The sequence below is a fragment of the Enhydra lutris genome, unplaced genomic scaffold (assembly GCF_002288905.1).
Source record: "Enhydra lutris kenyoni isolate GAN:26980312 unplaced genomic scaffold, ASM228890v2 scaffoldscaffold3, whole genome shotgun sequence".
In the NCBI taxonomy this organism is placed as follows: domain Eukaryota; kingdom Metazoa; phylum Chordata; class Mammalia; order Carnivora; family Mustelidae; genus Enhydra; species Enhydra lutris.
Window position 1 is genome coordinate 67502255 of NW_019154087.1, and position 15448 is coordinate 67517702.

Genomic DNA, 15448 nt, shown 5'->3' on the forward strand with positions numbered 1-15448 from the left:
AAAAAAAAAAATTGACCAGGACAGTGTTTTCTTATAAAAGCTGGCTGGCAGAGGGGTGAGGAGATGATTCCGCCTGATCTGGAAAAGTTAGGTCAGGAATGATTGTCATCATAGTGGTTTAAAGCAGATTTCAGCTGTGAAAACAAGTATAAGGGCCATTATTGTTGGAATTTTTTTTTTCTGTGTTAATGTTGTCTACAGTAAGGGGATTGTAAGAACAGATGTACCCTCATCACTGGAAGTCCTCAACATGTGTGGATAGAAAACAATTGGATGTTTGAAATTAATAGACCTAATAATGCCTTCTTATGTATCTGCCCTTAAAGGTGCCAAAGCTTACGCACAGAATTTATTCTTATAATCTTCTGGAAGGACAAGGCTACTTGTTACTTCTCAATCTCTCTCTCTCTCTCTCTTTCTCTCTCTCTCTCTGTCTCCCCTACCCTCTCTTTTTCTCCAAACCACCCCCCCCATCACTTTGTTGACAGGTGACAATCTTGACTTAAATCCAATGCTCCCTTGAAGGGTACTGCAGCAAAAGAAATTAATGATCCTTAAAATGTTATTTTACAGCAAACAATTCTTCGAAGAATTTGTCACATATTGCCAGCATTATTCTTTTGCACATTCTCATTTTTTATGCTACGTATTCTACTAGTTTTGTTTTTAGGTGACCAGAAGAAATTATATCATTTTAAGAATTTGGATTTTATTTGAAAATGCCTTTTCAGGTACTCAGTTTTATGGGAAGATAAAGACCATCGCCTTTAAAACTTCAGTTTTCAAAGTTTCATCTCCATTATTCACTGAAATTATTGGAGAAATTTGAGTAGCCATGTAGCACTCAATTTTTATTAGGAATATGAACTGATTTTTCCAACTGTGATAACCTTGTCATCATGCACAGGTTGGTGTTCATTGAAATTTACCTAGTACTGTGCTTAATTGGTGTTGTCTTTTGTCTTTTGACAAAGGTTATGAAGTTCATTGTCAATACAGTTTAAAGATACATAATGAATTTCTAATTCATCAAATAGTTTGCACCTGAGAGTCTTTATTCTCTTATCTTTGACTTATGATGATAGAATTTAACATTCCAGACCCTGGATTTGTTTTTATAACATATGTTTGTCTGGGGCTATTCGGTCAAGTATAGTGGATTCCTCAGATCTGCACTGTATTTTCTCACTTGAAGTATTCTTTTTAAAAAAGACTCCACTATTTGTCTGATCATTCAAATTGATTACTGTTTGTTCATTTGTAAATTATACCCTACCTACTTTAATTAAAAAGCAGGTAAGGTAGCTTACATTAGAGCAATATAAAACATCTTTATTTTCTACCCAATTAGTAATATCAAGTTGTTTTTCCACTTTTATGAGTTTTCCCCTTGTATTTTAATAACGTCCTTTCTACTCCTCTTAGATTAGACTAGAGGATTCCCCAGTCTGCTGAATTTTGCCTCGTGTTCTCCTTGTGATTCCCCTGTGTGTGTGTTTTCTCTCTCCCACTCAAGCTCACGCTCCTGAGGAGCAGAAGTCCTGTCTGATTGAGATGGCTTCTCTGTGGCACTTTGTAGGTCTTCAGTTTGGATTTCATGTCATTCATTGTTTCTCTACTGGACCAGTAATGAACTAAATTCTTCCTACTGCCTATATAGTTCCTATTTTTAGTTAAAATGTGTGAGCTGACATATGAACTCTCTCAAGCCGCAAATTAAGATGTGTTGCCTTTCCTTTGAGGAGGGAAGCCCCTACGAGGAGCTCTTCACTAATGACTGGTTCACAGACTCCCAAACGATCTTGTCCTGTGGCTTACGTAGCTTACGTAGTGCTCTATATCATCTTCTAGCGGCCTCACAACTCCTCTCAGAAGCAGGTTTTCTTTTTTATTTCTGAGGAAGTCTTCCAAGAGCTTTCCTGGACCAAACGTGTGAAATAACTAGGACTTGAATCCAAATCTTCTTACTCTGAGTTTAGTGTTCATTCCAGTAGACCATGTCTGGCTCCAGGAGGAGGCTTCTGTGGAGTCAAGCCTGAGGCCAAAACCAAAAGCCCAGACTGAGTTCGTTTTTGCCCCTGCTCCTTCACACACTTGTTTGGGATAGGAGTTATCAGCCCTGAAGTATTTACCTGTAATTTCTTGGGTACCTGCCCTCCTGTCCATAGGGTGAAGAGTCATACCCCTAAGATAATGGGTGCCTGCAGATACTTCCTGTACTACTTCAAGTGGCCAGGGACGTGGGAGAGTATGCAGGATAAGTATGGTATAAGCCCTGGGGAATCCTGCCTTCGGTCATCGCTAATTCACACAATGCATCAACCCAAACCTCTGTACCACAAGACTGTAAATGCCTTCAGGGCTGCAAGCATGTTCCCTTCTATTTAAGATTTCTTAGGGTCTAACATAGCACCTGGTACACAGTAACAGTATTTGCTGAGTAAACAAATTGTTTTTGGCAGGAAACATAATATTCAATCTTAAAGTTCTAGAATGTCATATAAAGATGTGTGAACCAAAAAAGACACTAGACGGTCTCTTTCTAAATATTTTGGTATTTGGATTCAATAAGGTCTCCTATAAATTCACAAAATTCATGAATTCTGCCCCTTCACTCGGAAAGGTCTATGTCAAGTTACATCAGATTTAATGTAGGTGTTGTCAGTTATGCAAGACAAAGTGAAGAGAGTATTCTCAGTTTTATACAGGGCATATTAAGAGGCTTAAAAATAAGAATCAAAATTTTGAACTTTGCGGGTTTAACAGGAATTAAAACCCTGGGTCAATATGTATCAGTAAGTTTTGATACCAGCGTTCCAACAAGCACTTATAAACCGCACACACACACACACACACACACACACATGCAAAATTTATGGGGTACACAGGCACCTGGGTGGCTCAGTAGGTTAAGCCTCTGCCTTCGGCTCAGGTCATGATCTCAGGGTCCTGGGATCGAGCCCCACATCGGGTGCTCTGCTCAGCAGGGAGCCTGCTTCCTCCTCTCTCCCTGCCTGCCTGCCTACTTGTGATCTCTCTCTGTCAAATAAATAAATAAAATCTTTAAAGAAAAAAAAAAATTAAGGTATCATGTTGGCCTCATTGAAATTATTTCCAAACATTAACCTTAAGAAAGTAAAGTCAAGTACCAACACTGCCTCTAATAGTTAAATCTTCAAAGCTGCCTAATTCAGGCAGTAGCACAGCGCATATTCACGTCCTCCCTCACCCCGGCTCTCTCTCCAAATGCTGTCAAATGACTTTCACTAATTCTGTCTTAGAAAATGTGCAAAAAGGATTTCCATAGAGGTCTTTGGAGATTTCCTGTGTCCTCATGTGTGTAATAGGTTGGGTCAAGTAACAATGAAGGAAGAAGAAAGAATAGGAATTTTCTTTTACATATTTTCCTCCTTCTGGCCACTGAAAGAGAAAAAGAATAAAAAGGGAAATTATACCATAAAGATGGTGTCCGTGTTAAATTAAATTAAGATCATATGTTTGGCGGTGGCAGCCATAATCTTTTGGTTATTGAAGAGATTGTTGGTAATGAAGTACATTTTTAAGAAATATTTTTAGTGTATACCGAATATACGCACAAACTGTGAGATATGCATCTAATAAAATGATAGATTTAGAAACTGCCTAGCGCCTAAATTCACGCTTTTCAAAACAGCTATTTATAGAAAGAAAAGTGATATGTAAGCTACCCAAGTAGAATATTATAATCTGCCTTCTATTACCTTAGATAATAGTACCATATTTTAAAATAATGTTGTAAACCATTCAATTATTTATTCACACCTAAGTTCTATAAATTGGAAGATTTGGGATTGTGCAAGAAAAGAATTATTTTTACAAAAGTAAGACCTCACTGTCATGGCTTAAAGACATTGCTGTGAAACAAGTTATGCTATAGATAAAAATAAACCAAACCAACATGAATTTTTAATAAAAAAATATTTTATGGAGACATTAAAAACAACTATTAATTTTCAGCTTTTCTGTTATGAAATGAAACATCAGTGTATCTGGTCGTGCTGTATATTTAATATGTATTTCTTTTCCTGATAGGTCCTTAACACTTGCAGTAAAATCTCCACAGACCTGGATGATGATCTCAGCCTGGGGAGAGCCTATGAAGCAATAGCCAAGGTCCTGCAGAGGTAAGTTAGCACATCCTTGTCTTGCTGTCACTGTGAATTCACTCAGCTGTGAAAGACTTAAATTGTTTGAGGTCTGTCGCTTTCCATTACTGCCTGCTTAAATTTTAAGCAGTGCCCTTCTTAAGTGACCCTTTCATCGTAAGTTATTTTAAACCAATGTGGCATTTTAAAATATGCACCTAAACTCTTCTTTGTCTGTGCCTCCTTTGTACTGTTTTATTTTTGGATTTTCTGTAAGTTTAGTGAGAACCTTGAATGAAAGGGAAAAATCAGGTCACATCTCATAGGTTAAAAAAGCAGAGAGCACAGAAATATATAGTACGCTTCAGTAACTGTAGTTCACTGTAACCTTTCCGGATCTCTTCTTGGAGGAAAGTTTTCATTTATGCTTCAGTCTTGCTTCTTCCATGAAGACATCCTTCCTTCGAGTGTACGTATCTGGATAAACAACTGAATGTGAGAACGGTATCCCCTCTATTTCATTTAAAACAGAAAATTTAATAAAAATATAGCTGAACAACAGATTTTTCCATGGAAAACATATTTACCCTTTACTTGCATTGTGATCATTGTGTATTCCATTTAATTATTGCATTGTGTTGCAACGTTATTTAATTCAAAGTAGAATAAGAAAAGTTATCAAAATTAAGGCCTTGGTTTTTGTATGTTATCTTATACTGAAGATATGGCTTTTTAATAATGGTTGTGTGCTGGTAATAGTAGTAGTTAGTAGTGATAAGAAGAAGAAAAAACACAGATAAAGAGTGTGTCAAGTTCTAATTCCTGTATTTCAACTTGTAAACACATACAAAGAAGTGTTTTAAAAGATAAAATAGTAAAAAAAAAAAAAAGATAAAATTGTTATTTAAAAGCCATTTAAAAGATTAAATGCCTAGTGAACTGAAAGTACATCATCATTATATAATTACCACTGCCAATATAATAATCATTAATAAATAAATAATTAAATATTAAAATACCCATGCCAACAAAATGAAAGGTCCCTACAAAATACCAAATAAAAGACAATGCTGTCATCGCTGGAAGTGGTTAGGGACAGAGATATATCTATAAAGAAAGTAAGGGTATTTACTCCAGGAAGGCAGGGTCAGCCATGGGTAAAGCAAGCGACCTAGGAGTGTTGTGGTTCTTCCAAGTAGAGATTGGTAACAAACCTCTGGAAAATCAACCCAACTATCCCTTAAACTTTTACTTTCCATGTAACAACTGGAAGGAAGCAGATGTTTGAACACAAAGGAGAGATTTATAAGTTTCAATTTAATGTCTATTTGGAACGCCCCAACTCTGTGCCCTTTAGTCCAGTTCATTTTGATTTTTAAATTACTTGACTCTGTTGTTAACATGGCTCAGAATCAGTAGAAAATGGTTGGAGTATTTGCCTTGCTTTGTAGTAGCAGACCTGACCTAAGCCTGTACAGTTAAATAAATGCATCCCTTAACATGTTTACAAAATAATTTTTACAAAATGACATGTGTTCCAGGATGACTAAAGAGAAAACTCCAGGGGAAAATACTTTCTTTTATAAACATATCTTGAGCACTTACTGTGTCATAAGGGTTGGAATACCACTTTGGTTACTGATAGTTTCTATTTCTTAAACATCTGGATGCATGAGATTATCTTAAAATAATTCTCACCTGTTAAAGACAAGTGTCTCTCTTGGAATATTTTAATCTCCACTCAAGGATTGGAATTCCTGGCTTATGTGATAAAAGCTGAGAGAGTGGAACAATTATCTGCTAAATCTTGGCAACGATAACAGACAGGCAATTTAATGTTTTCATTTGGCTGCTGAAGTGTTATTTGGGGCTTAGGTATGGCAAAGGATACAGCTATATTTGATATATCATAAAGTAGCATGAGTTTTTGGCAGAAATGGGAACAATTCCATTCCAGCAGTCTAGTAACTTGTCTTGGGGCAAACATGTAATAAATAGGCAGGAAGATTGACCCCCCCACCTCACTTTTATACCCAATGCAACAAATTGCACTTATAAGAATGCCCATCTACTAAGTACCAAATGAAGCCATCAGTGATTTGTATGGTAGACCTGGGTTCTTAGTTTTATAATGTTATGTAATACACAAGAGAGTACAGGAGATGCTTCTTCGGGGCCATAGGGAATAAGTACCCCAGAGACACTGCAAGCTTTCCAGTGCAAATCTGCCATTTTGCAGCATGGTTACTGGTATGGGGTGGCATCCAGGGGACTGTAAGCTGCAGCATACTCTTTTACCATTTGTGCAAAATAACTCGAGAGACAGATGTTTCAAAAACAAATGCTCTCTTCAGGTAGACAACACACCCTAGTTATCTAAGAAGACTTAATCAACCAAGTCCACTGATTACTAAAAACGCATTGATACAAATTTTGTGGTCATTTAAAAAAATTTAACTGTAAGGGCTTGGTGTTCTTTGATACATGCACACACACACACACACACACACACACACACACACACCCCTTTCAAAGTCCTAAACTGCTCTCAGATTAGCAGCAACATTCAAGAAATGAAGCACAACCAAAATAGAGGAAATTATGGGAGAGGCGGCAGAGAAATAAATCAAGCCATACATGAAGCTTTACATCTTCTCTAAATCTCTTTTTCCTAACCTGTGCAATTGGACAAGTTTCACTAATGGTAGCCCTCTCTCTATAAATATATTTTATCTCTTTAAAGGAAATGGAAGAGGATAGCCATGTCTAGCATAAGTGTGTGTCTAAGGCTATCAGCTGAGCATGCATGAAAGGTGAATAATCTCTAAGGCTAGAAGCTTCTAAAATGGTTATAAGAATTTATACTAAGCTTTCAATTGAAAAACACACCATATTCCCTCAAGACTAAGGACTTGGTAATACAGAGTTGTCCATTTGGTAATGCTGGACCCAGCCATGCCATTAGAGTTATTGATGAAGCTTTTAATAGCAAACAGTGTTTGTTATTTTTGCCGTTGTTCTGAATAATATTAATTGCACAAGGGGTTAAGGAGCGTAGCAGAAAATAAGCATTACAATATCTTTCCCCGCCCCACTTAGAATACTAGTGAAGAAAAGGGGGTCTATAGTCTAAAATGATAAAAATTGCCTATGACACAGCTATAAAAGCCAGAATTATGGTCCATAAAACAAAAAGAGAGTGAGCTGAGAAATTACCAAGTAAATATTATTATTAACACAGACAGACAATTTTAGTAAATACAGAGAGCAAAATTCCTCAGTTTTCTTTACGGCATTTTTTTTTTTTTTTTTGGCCTCATTTACTGAAATAACTCATTTTAATGAAATACCGAGACTCTGTGAATAATTAGGATGACTTTTGAAAAGAATCTAGGGGGAAAAAATCACAAAAATGAGAATTGGTCAAGACACACTGGTCACAACTAGCCTATCTCTGGGTTTATTCCATACTCATTGTAAATTTTCTTGCAAACTCAGGTTAAATTATTCCCCAGAAAACTTTCCACAGTGGAGATCTTTCAATCAATCAGTACAAAGTTTCAAGTGTGAAAATTACCTTTCTGTTATAGCTGAAAATTAATTTCTTTTTGCTTGAGAGAAATGACATGCCCTAGTAATTTTCATATATTCTTTAAAATGGAATATCCGGGCTTTGATGCGAAATTTCCTAAAAATGACACCCCAAAAATACATCAAAACATTTCTATTAATTCATGAAATTAAGAATAGCTTTTTACATTTTCTCCTGTCACTGATTCCATTTGCCTTATTACTTTCATCTGTGGCCCACAAACTTGGTGGCACAATCAGCAATCCCCTTAGTGGCTGTTTCATCTCTGCTCTATTTGATTTCTTCTCTCTGAGTAAATGATTAAGTTTTCATGCATTGGTTCAACCAAAATCTATGTTCACTCAACCACATCCTTTATTGATTACTTCTACTGCAAACAGTAGGCCAAGTGTGATATACATAATTGGACAGTTGTCAGGGGATGTGGGTGTTAACAGTCCTGTTTTCCCAGTTGGAAACTGGAATCACCTTGATACACAAATATTCTGCACTATTTCATTCTCATCCTTTGGACCGAGGAGTCCTGTTCCTCAGAATATATGTTTTTAACTCTCTAAGGTCTGGTTGAATGAATTTAATGATTATACCATATAATATGCTGTTCAAGTTGCACCTGTGCACTGCATATAGAAAACTGGAATTAATATTTGTCTAACATTTTAACCTTGTCCTTTAACTTAGACAAATAATCTGTAGCTCTTCTACAAGGAAATATTTGATTCTTTCCCTTCTAAAGAGAGATTGGCTTCTAATTCTGTTGCCAACTTTGAAATTTGGAAATCCTTTAAGCAACACGTGATATGTACATCTCATACGCTGTAGTAACAATTTTTGTTGGCCGTGGAGCTAAACATTCATTGAGTGGAGTATATACTTTGTACTAGAAAGATTTTTTCTCCAGCATTATTTGTTAGAGCAAGTTCCAAATAATTTAAGATATTTTTTTGAAAATCTATCACTACTTTGGAAGAAAAACAATGGGACTCACCCACCAATAGTTTTGTTTATACTGTTTTGTATTTCTTGCTCACTGAACTCAGTTTTTTGTTTGTGTATGTTGTAATTTAACAATCCTCAGCAGGCCGAACCTAATCCAAAATGTACTTCCATCAAAAATACATTAGCTTTTAGGAACATGAACATAAATAACCTTCAGTGAGTCCATTTTAGCTAAACAAAAATAATAATTTTTCCCTGAGGTTTAAAAGTGATATGCAAAGAAGTCTCTCCTTTATTTTTTCTTTTATCAACTTTTTTTTATTGAATATTACAGTCCAAGAAAGAGCTTGGAGAGTTCACATCAATTTGGTAAAACATTTTTAGTCCTAGAAACACAAGTTTGCTCAAAATTCTAAATAGTGTGCTATTTTATTAATAATTTTATAATCTCCAGCTCTCTCAATACCATTTTAGTTGTCCCACAAAACAAGTATTTAAATTTGTAAGTGCACCTCTCATGGTACTTTACTCCATGTCTGTATTTGAAATATTCCTCAAACAATTCATAATTTTTCTGGAGAATTGAGCTATGCCTAAATATGGAAGAAAATTATTCATGATTTTGTTATGAAAAAATGAGAAGAGAATCATAAACAGCAATATTCACAACTTCAGGAATGTGAAACTCCATTGTACTTCTGAAACACAGAGTATTCTTTTACCAATAAGAAAAGAAAAAAAGAATGCATCCAATAGTACCGGGCACTCAGGTAAACAGAACATGTTAGTTCTTTGACCCTGTGTCCCTAAAAGTCAGGGTCTTTACACGCCATCTGCCTTGCAGAGTGTATGTTCACATTATGGCATTTCACTCATTGCACAATGGAAGATTTTCAAAAAGTAACACTTAGCGGGTTGCCTGGGTGGTTCAGTTGGTTAAGCCTCCAACTCTTGATTTCAGCTCAGGTCATGATCTCAGGGGCCCGAGACTGAGCCCCACCTCAGGCTCTGCACTCAGCAGGGAGTCTGCTTGTCTCCTTCTCCCTCTGCCCCACCCACTGCATGTCCTTGCTTGCTCACTCTCTCTCACAAATAAACTAAATAAATCTTTAATGCAATATAACTTATTTTTGCAAACATACCTTAGCTTATCTATGAAAATGAACATTATTCTCATCAACTCTTGGGAGGTTATGCAAGTTGATACCTCTAATCCTGACACAACCTATTTAAAATTATACTCTTTTGAAATGATTTCTGAGGGGGCGCCTGGGTGGCTCAGTGGGTTAAGCTGCTGCCTTCAGCTCAGGTCATGATCCCAGGTCCTGGGTTCAAGCCCCACATCGGGCTTTCTGCTCAGCAGGGAGCCTGCTTCCTCCTCTCTCTCTGCCTGCCTCTCTGCCTACTTGTGATTTCTCTGTCAAATAAATAAATAAAAATCTTTAAAAAAAATGAAATGATTTCTGAGCTTCTGGCATATGCTTTTGATATGTTTATTAAAATGTATACATGTGTATACACACACACACACACACACACACACACACACACACAGATATTCAAAATAGCAGCACAGCATTGTCTCTGGAAAGAGCCAAAAGAATTTAGAGGCACACTTAGAAAACGCAGTAAATAATCCCTATGGGTAACCTCATTTTTGAAACAAAATTCAGTAAATTACTTATGAATACTTTATACTACTATACTATGCAGGAGTTTCCTAAAGAGGAATTCCAAAATTGCCATTAGCCTCATCATTAGATGACATCACCTAGAGGAAATTATCTTCCTTTCCATGCTTCGTATGTCTGGACAACTAGAAATATGGATATGAAGCACGGGGGAAAAATTGGGGCTAGAAATATGGATTTGCCAGACATATGCATGTAGGAGTTAGGGCATGGCACAGTAGGAAATAAAATTGCTCACAGTAGGCTTTTAATGAAGGGTAAAGGAATGCCTGGGATAGAACTCTAGAAACAGCCAACTTTGGGCAGGCAGAGACCTCAGTGTCAGTGTAGTATCTAGGAAAATGAGAGATACAGGAGAAAAAGAATGGAGATTGGCCAAGAGTACTAGATGCTAGGGAAGGAGAAACATTTGGGAAAAGATGAAATAGTTAGCAGCAACTTCCAACTTACACTGAAGATCTGTGTAAGGGTGGAGGAGAAAGAAAAACAGGAGTAGAGCAAAGGACCTGTGAATTTCTAAGCACACTAAACATTCTATGCAGTTTAAAATTCAAAGATGTTCCCCATGATACATGTTATAATTTTTCAAATGTATATGGATGCTTTGAGATGACAATTATATTCACTGGATTTGACTCCCAATCTGTTTGGCTCTCTTTTCAGACTAAGTTTACCCCCAAACACTACACTTGCTTTTGTGAAGATATTCAAATAAATGTGCTCTAGGTTTTAAAGCACTTTAGAGAGTTTATAGTACCTATCTCAGTTAATTCTATGTATGAATGATTATATTTATCTCCAAATTGACAGTGAAACACTTTAAGGGCAGGAACCATATTCCCCAGCAGCTAGCACATTGTAGGGCATTTGATAGTCTCTCAAGGAAGTTACTGAAATAGAAAGAGGTTCATGATGTTACCAAAATATCAGGAGACAAGAGTTGACAGTCATGGACTCCAAATATCCAATGACTGATATACTCACAATTTATCTGGGAGCTTAATTCTTATGAGTATTGCATAAGCATTTCTTTTCTCAAATTTTCAACCATTCCTTTATTTAAAAATATAGGAAGCTTAGTATATGCTAAGCACTCTGGTAGTAACTGTATGTCATTCTAAGCATTTTGCCAGTATTTATAATAACTTACATAGATGACTTTAGTGACACCTAAGATTTCACAGCTAAGGGATACTTGCAAGAACAAACTACTATTCACCTTTTATAAACGTTTTAAAGGTATTATTTTAAAAAATAACAGCTTTATTGAGATATAAGTCATATACCATAAAACTCACCCCTCTTTTTTGACATTTGAAGACTGGTTTTATTAAATATTTAGTATAGATCAAAGACTGTGGCTTAACAATGCAGTTGTTACTCAGAGCTGCTATTTATTTCTGTACAGATCATAGAAAAATAGCATGTAGACAAAATATTTAATTTTAGCCAGTGTTTAAAGGCAGCTTGAGAAAGGGCATCCAAGATGGTGGCATTTGAAGATCCTGAACTCACCTCCCATAGACACACTGAATCTATAGCTACCTATGGAATAGTTCCTTCTGAATAATATCTGAAAACTAGCTCACAGCCCTTTACAACAAATGATAGAAGAGCCACATCTAGATGAGTTGGAGAGGTGAGATGCATTTTTATCAAAACCCCACCTGCAACATGGCAATCCATAATCGGGAGTGATTTCACAAATCTGTAACTTATCCCCAAGGAATGAGGGGTTCATTCCTCACATCAGGCACCCCAACCCCTGAGACCTGCAATGGAGAGACAAGCCCCCAAAATATCTGGGTTTGAAAACCAGTAAGGCTCACATCCGGGAAACCCAATGGGCTGTAGGGACTAGAGTACTTCTCTTAAAGAGCTTGTATGCAGACTAACTTATCCCAGGGTCAAGCATAAAAGTAGCAATTTGAAAAGTACATAGACTATATGTGAAGTTTGCTAATCTTAAAGCATATGCCAGAGGGGCAGAGGCCAATGGGACTCTCTCCAGGGACAGAGGCACTGGTGGGTGCCATTTTTGCACTCTTTCTCTATCATGATAGCTCAAGCAAGTATGCCCCAGCTCTGTGCTTTCCTGCTGTCTTGTTAAAACTGTTGGACACATGAAGTCTACACAGGAGATATTCCTCAGTCACCTGGCTCTGATAGCCAGAGGGGCTGCATTCCTGGGACCCATGGGACTGTAACAGAGACAGTTAACATCGGGTTAACATCCCAAGGGTACTACAGAGATAGAAGACTGAAACACTCCCAGTCTTTCTCTGGAAGATGCTTTAATTTTCTCAGACACAAGTCTGAAGGGCAAACTTCAAGTTTGCCACATACCTAGAGGCTGCAGAGGGGCTCTCAGGGAATGTAGGCATGCAGGTCCATCTTTCTGGATTCTTTGGGCCTTTCTACAGTGCAGTGATGCCTCACAGAAAGTACACTACACACTCATCTGAAGCCCCAAGTTTTGCAACTGTCACCCAAGGGACACCTCCAGGTCACCTGGTCTGAAGGTCAGCAGGATTTACAATGATAGACCCACAGAACTATGTATATTTGAATACTTTAAAGCTGCTGCCTGACCATCTGTCTTCTAATCAGCCTGAAAGTAGGTGATGACTGAGATCCCTTCCTTTGGAAGACTGACAGGTCTTGGCACACTTCAACACCTGGGACCTATCAAAAATAAACCAGGTTGCTTAGGTAATGACAAAGGTTCAAGAGATAACCAAGAGCTAAAGCAATGTTGAACAACGAGTTTCATCTCCTATACAAGTCTACTCCTTCAGGACTGGAAGAGGTAGTGTTTTACCTAGTACGTAGAAACAAATGTAGAGAATCAAGAAAAATGGGGAAACAGAGGATTATGATCCAAGTGAAAAAGCAAGATAAAACCTCAGAAAAAAAATTTAATGAGATGGAGATAAGTAATTTACCTGATAAACAATCAAAAGTAATGTAATTAAGGTGCTCAACAACTTGGGAGAAGAATGGATGAACACAGTGAGAACTTCACCAAAGAGATAGAAAATATAAGAAAGCCCAGAAGTCACAGAGCTGAATACAATAGCTGAAGTGAAAAATACACTAGAGTGGTTCAACAGCAAACTAGGTGAAGCAGAAGAAAGGATCAGTGATCTAGAAGACAGGGCAGTGGGACTCACCCAAATACAGTGGCAAAAAGAAAGAAGAATTTTAAAAAGGGAAGATAGCTCAGAAGACCTTAGAGACAACAACAAAAGAATAATATTTATAATGTAAGGGTCCTAGAAGAGACCAGAGAGAGAGAAAGGGGGGAGAAAACTCATTTGAAGAAATAAAGAACTCCTCAAACTCAACACACACAAAACAGATAATCATATCAAAAAATGGGCAGAAGATATGAACAGACACTTCTTCAATGAAGACATACAAATGGCTATCAGACACATGAAAAAATGTTCATCATCACTAGCCATCAGGGAGATTCAAATTAAAACCATCTTGAGATATCACCTTACACCAGTTAGAATGGCCAAAATTAGCAAGACAGGAAACAACATGTGTTGGAGGGGATGTGGAGAAAGGGGAACCCTCTTACACTGTTGGTGGGAATGCAAGTTGGTGCAGCCTCTTTGGAGAACAGTGTGGAGATTCCTCAAGAAATTAAAAATAGAGCTTCCCTATTGCCCTGCAATTGCACTACTGGGTATTTACCCCAAAGATACAGATGTAGTGAAAAGAAGGGCCATCTGTACCCCAATGTTTATAGTAGCAATGGCCACGGTCACCAAACTTTGGAAAGAACCAAGATGCCCTTCAACAGACGAATGGATAAGGAAGATGTGGTCCATATACACTATGGAGTATTAGGCCTCCATCAGAAAGGATGAATACCCAACTTTTGTAGCAACATGGACGGGACTGGAAGAGATGATACTGAGTGAAATAAGTCAAGCAGAGAGAGTCAATTATCATATGGTTTCACTTATTTGTGGAGCATAACAAATAGCATGGAGGTCAAGGGGAGTTAGAGAGGAGAAAGGAGTTGGGGGAAATTGGAAGGGGAGGTGAACCATGAGAGACTATGGACTCTGAAAAACAATCTGAGGGTTTTGAAGGGGCGGGGGGTGGGAGGTTGGGGGAACCAGGTGGTGGGTATTAGAGAGGGCACGGATTGCATGGAGCACTGGGTGTGGTGCAAAAACAATGAATATTGTTATGCTGAAAATAAAAAAATTAAAAAAAAAAAGAAAAGAAATAAATTTCTGAAAACTTACCTAGCCTGGGGGCGGAAAGCAGACATCCAGTATCCCGGAATCCCAGATAGATTCAAGTAAGACGAACCCAAAATATCCACACCAAAATACATTACAATTAAAATATCAAAAGTTAAAGATAAAGGGAGAATTTTAAAAGGAGGACAAGAAAAGCAAGTTGTTACCTACAAGGAAAACCCCAAAGACTATCAGTAGATTTTTCAACAGAATCTTTGCAGGTGAGAAGAAAGCTAATAATATATTCAAAGCTGAAAGGAAAAAATTTGCAGCCAAAAATATTCCACCCAGCAAGGTTATCATTTTGAATTGAAAGAGAGATACAAAGGTTTCCCGACAAGTAAAAGCTAGAGAAGTTCATCAACACAAACCGACTTTAAAAGAAATGTTGTAGCAGTTGGAAATTATCATACTCACATTAAAATACTTCAAAATGAAAGAAAAAAAACTTACATTACATATTCAACACGGAGGACATGGGGAGATGGAGAGGAGAAGAGAGTTGAGGGAAGTTGAAGGGGGAGATGAACCATGGACTCTGAAAAACAATCTGAGGGTTTTGAAGGGGTGGGGGTGAGAGATTGGGGGAGCCTGGTGGTGGGTATTATGGAGGGCACCTATTGTATGGAACACTGGGTGTGGCGAAAAAACAATGAATTCTGTTACACTGAAAAGAAATTAAATAAAAAACGTATATTACATATTCAAAAAAATGTTAAAGGAACTACTTTAAGCTAAAAGAAAAAAAAAGCATGAATTAGTAACAAGCAAACATATTAAAGTATAAATCTCATTGGTAAAGGTAAATATATAGTAAAGGTAACGGGTTAGTCACTG

At 37.3% G+C, this 15448-nt stretch overlaps 1 protein-coding gene across 1 annotated transcript in view; it reads left to right on the top strand.

Annotated features, from left to right (window-relative positions):
* Window positions 1–15448, top strand: part of LOC111156551 (tetratricopeptide repeat domain 29) — a 230319-nt gene that overhangs the window by 109981 nt on the left and 104890 nt on the right. The window contains exon 7 of the mRNA XM_022517530.1: window positions 4072–4163. Within this exon, the coding sequence (XP_022373238.1) occupies window positions 4072–4163 (92 nt within the window). The remainder of the gene's footprint in view (window positions 1–4071; window positions 4164–15448) is intronic.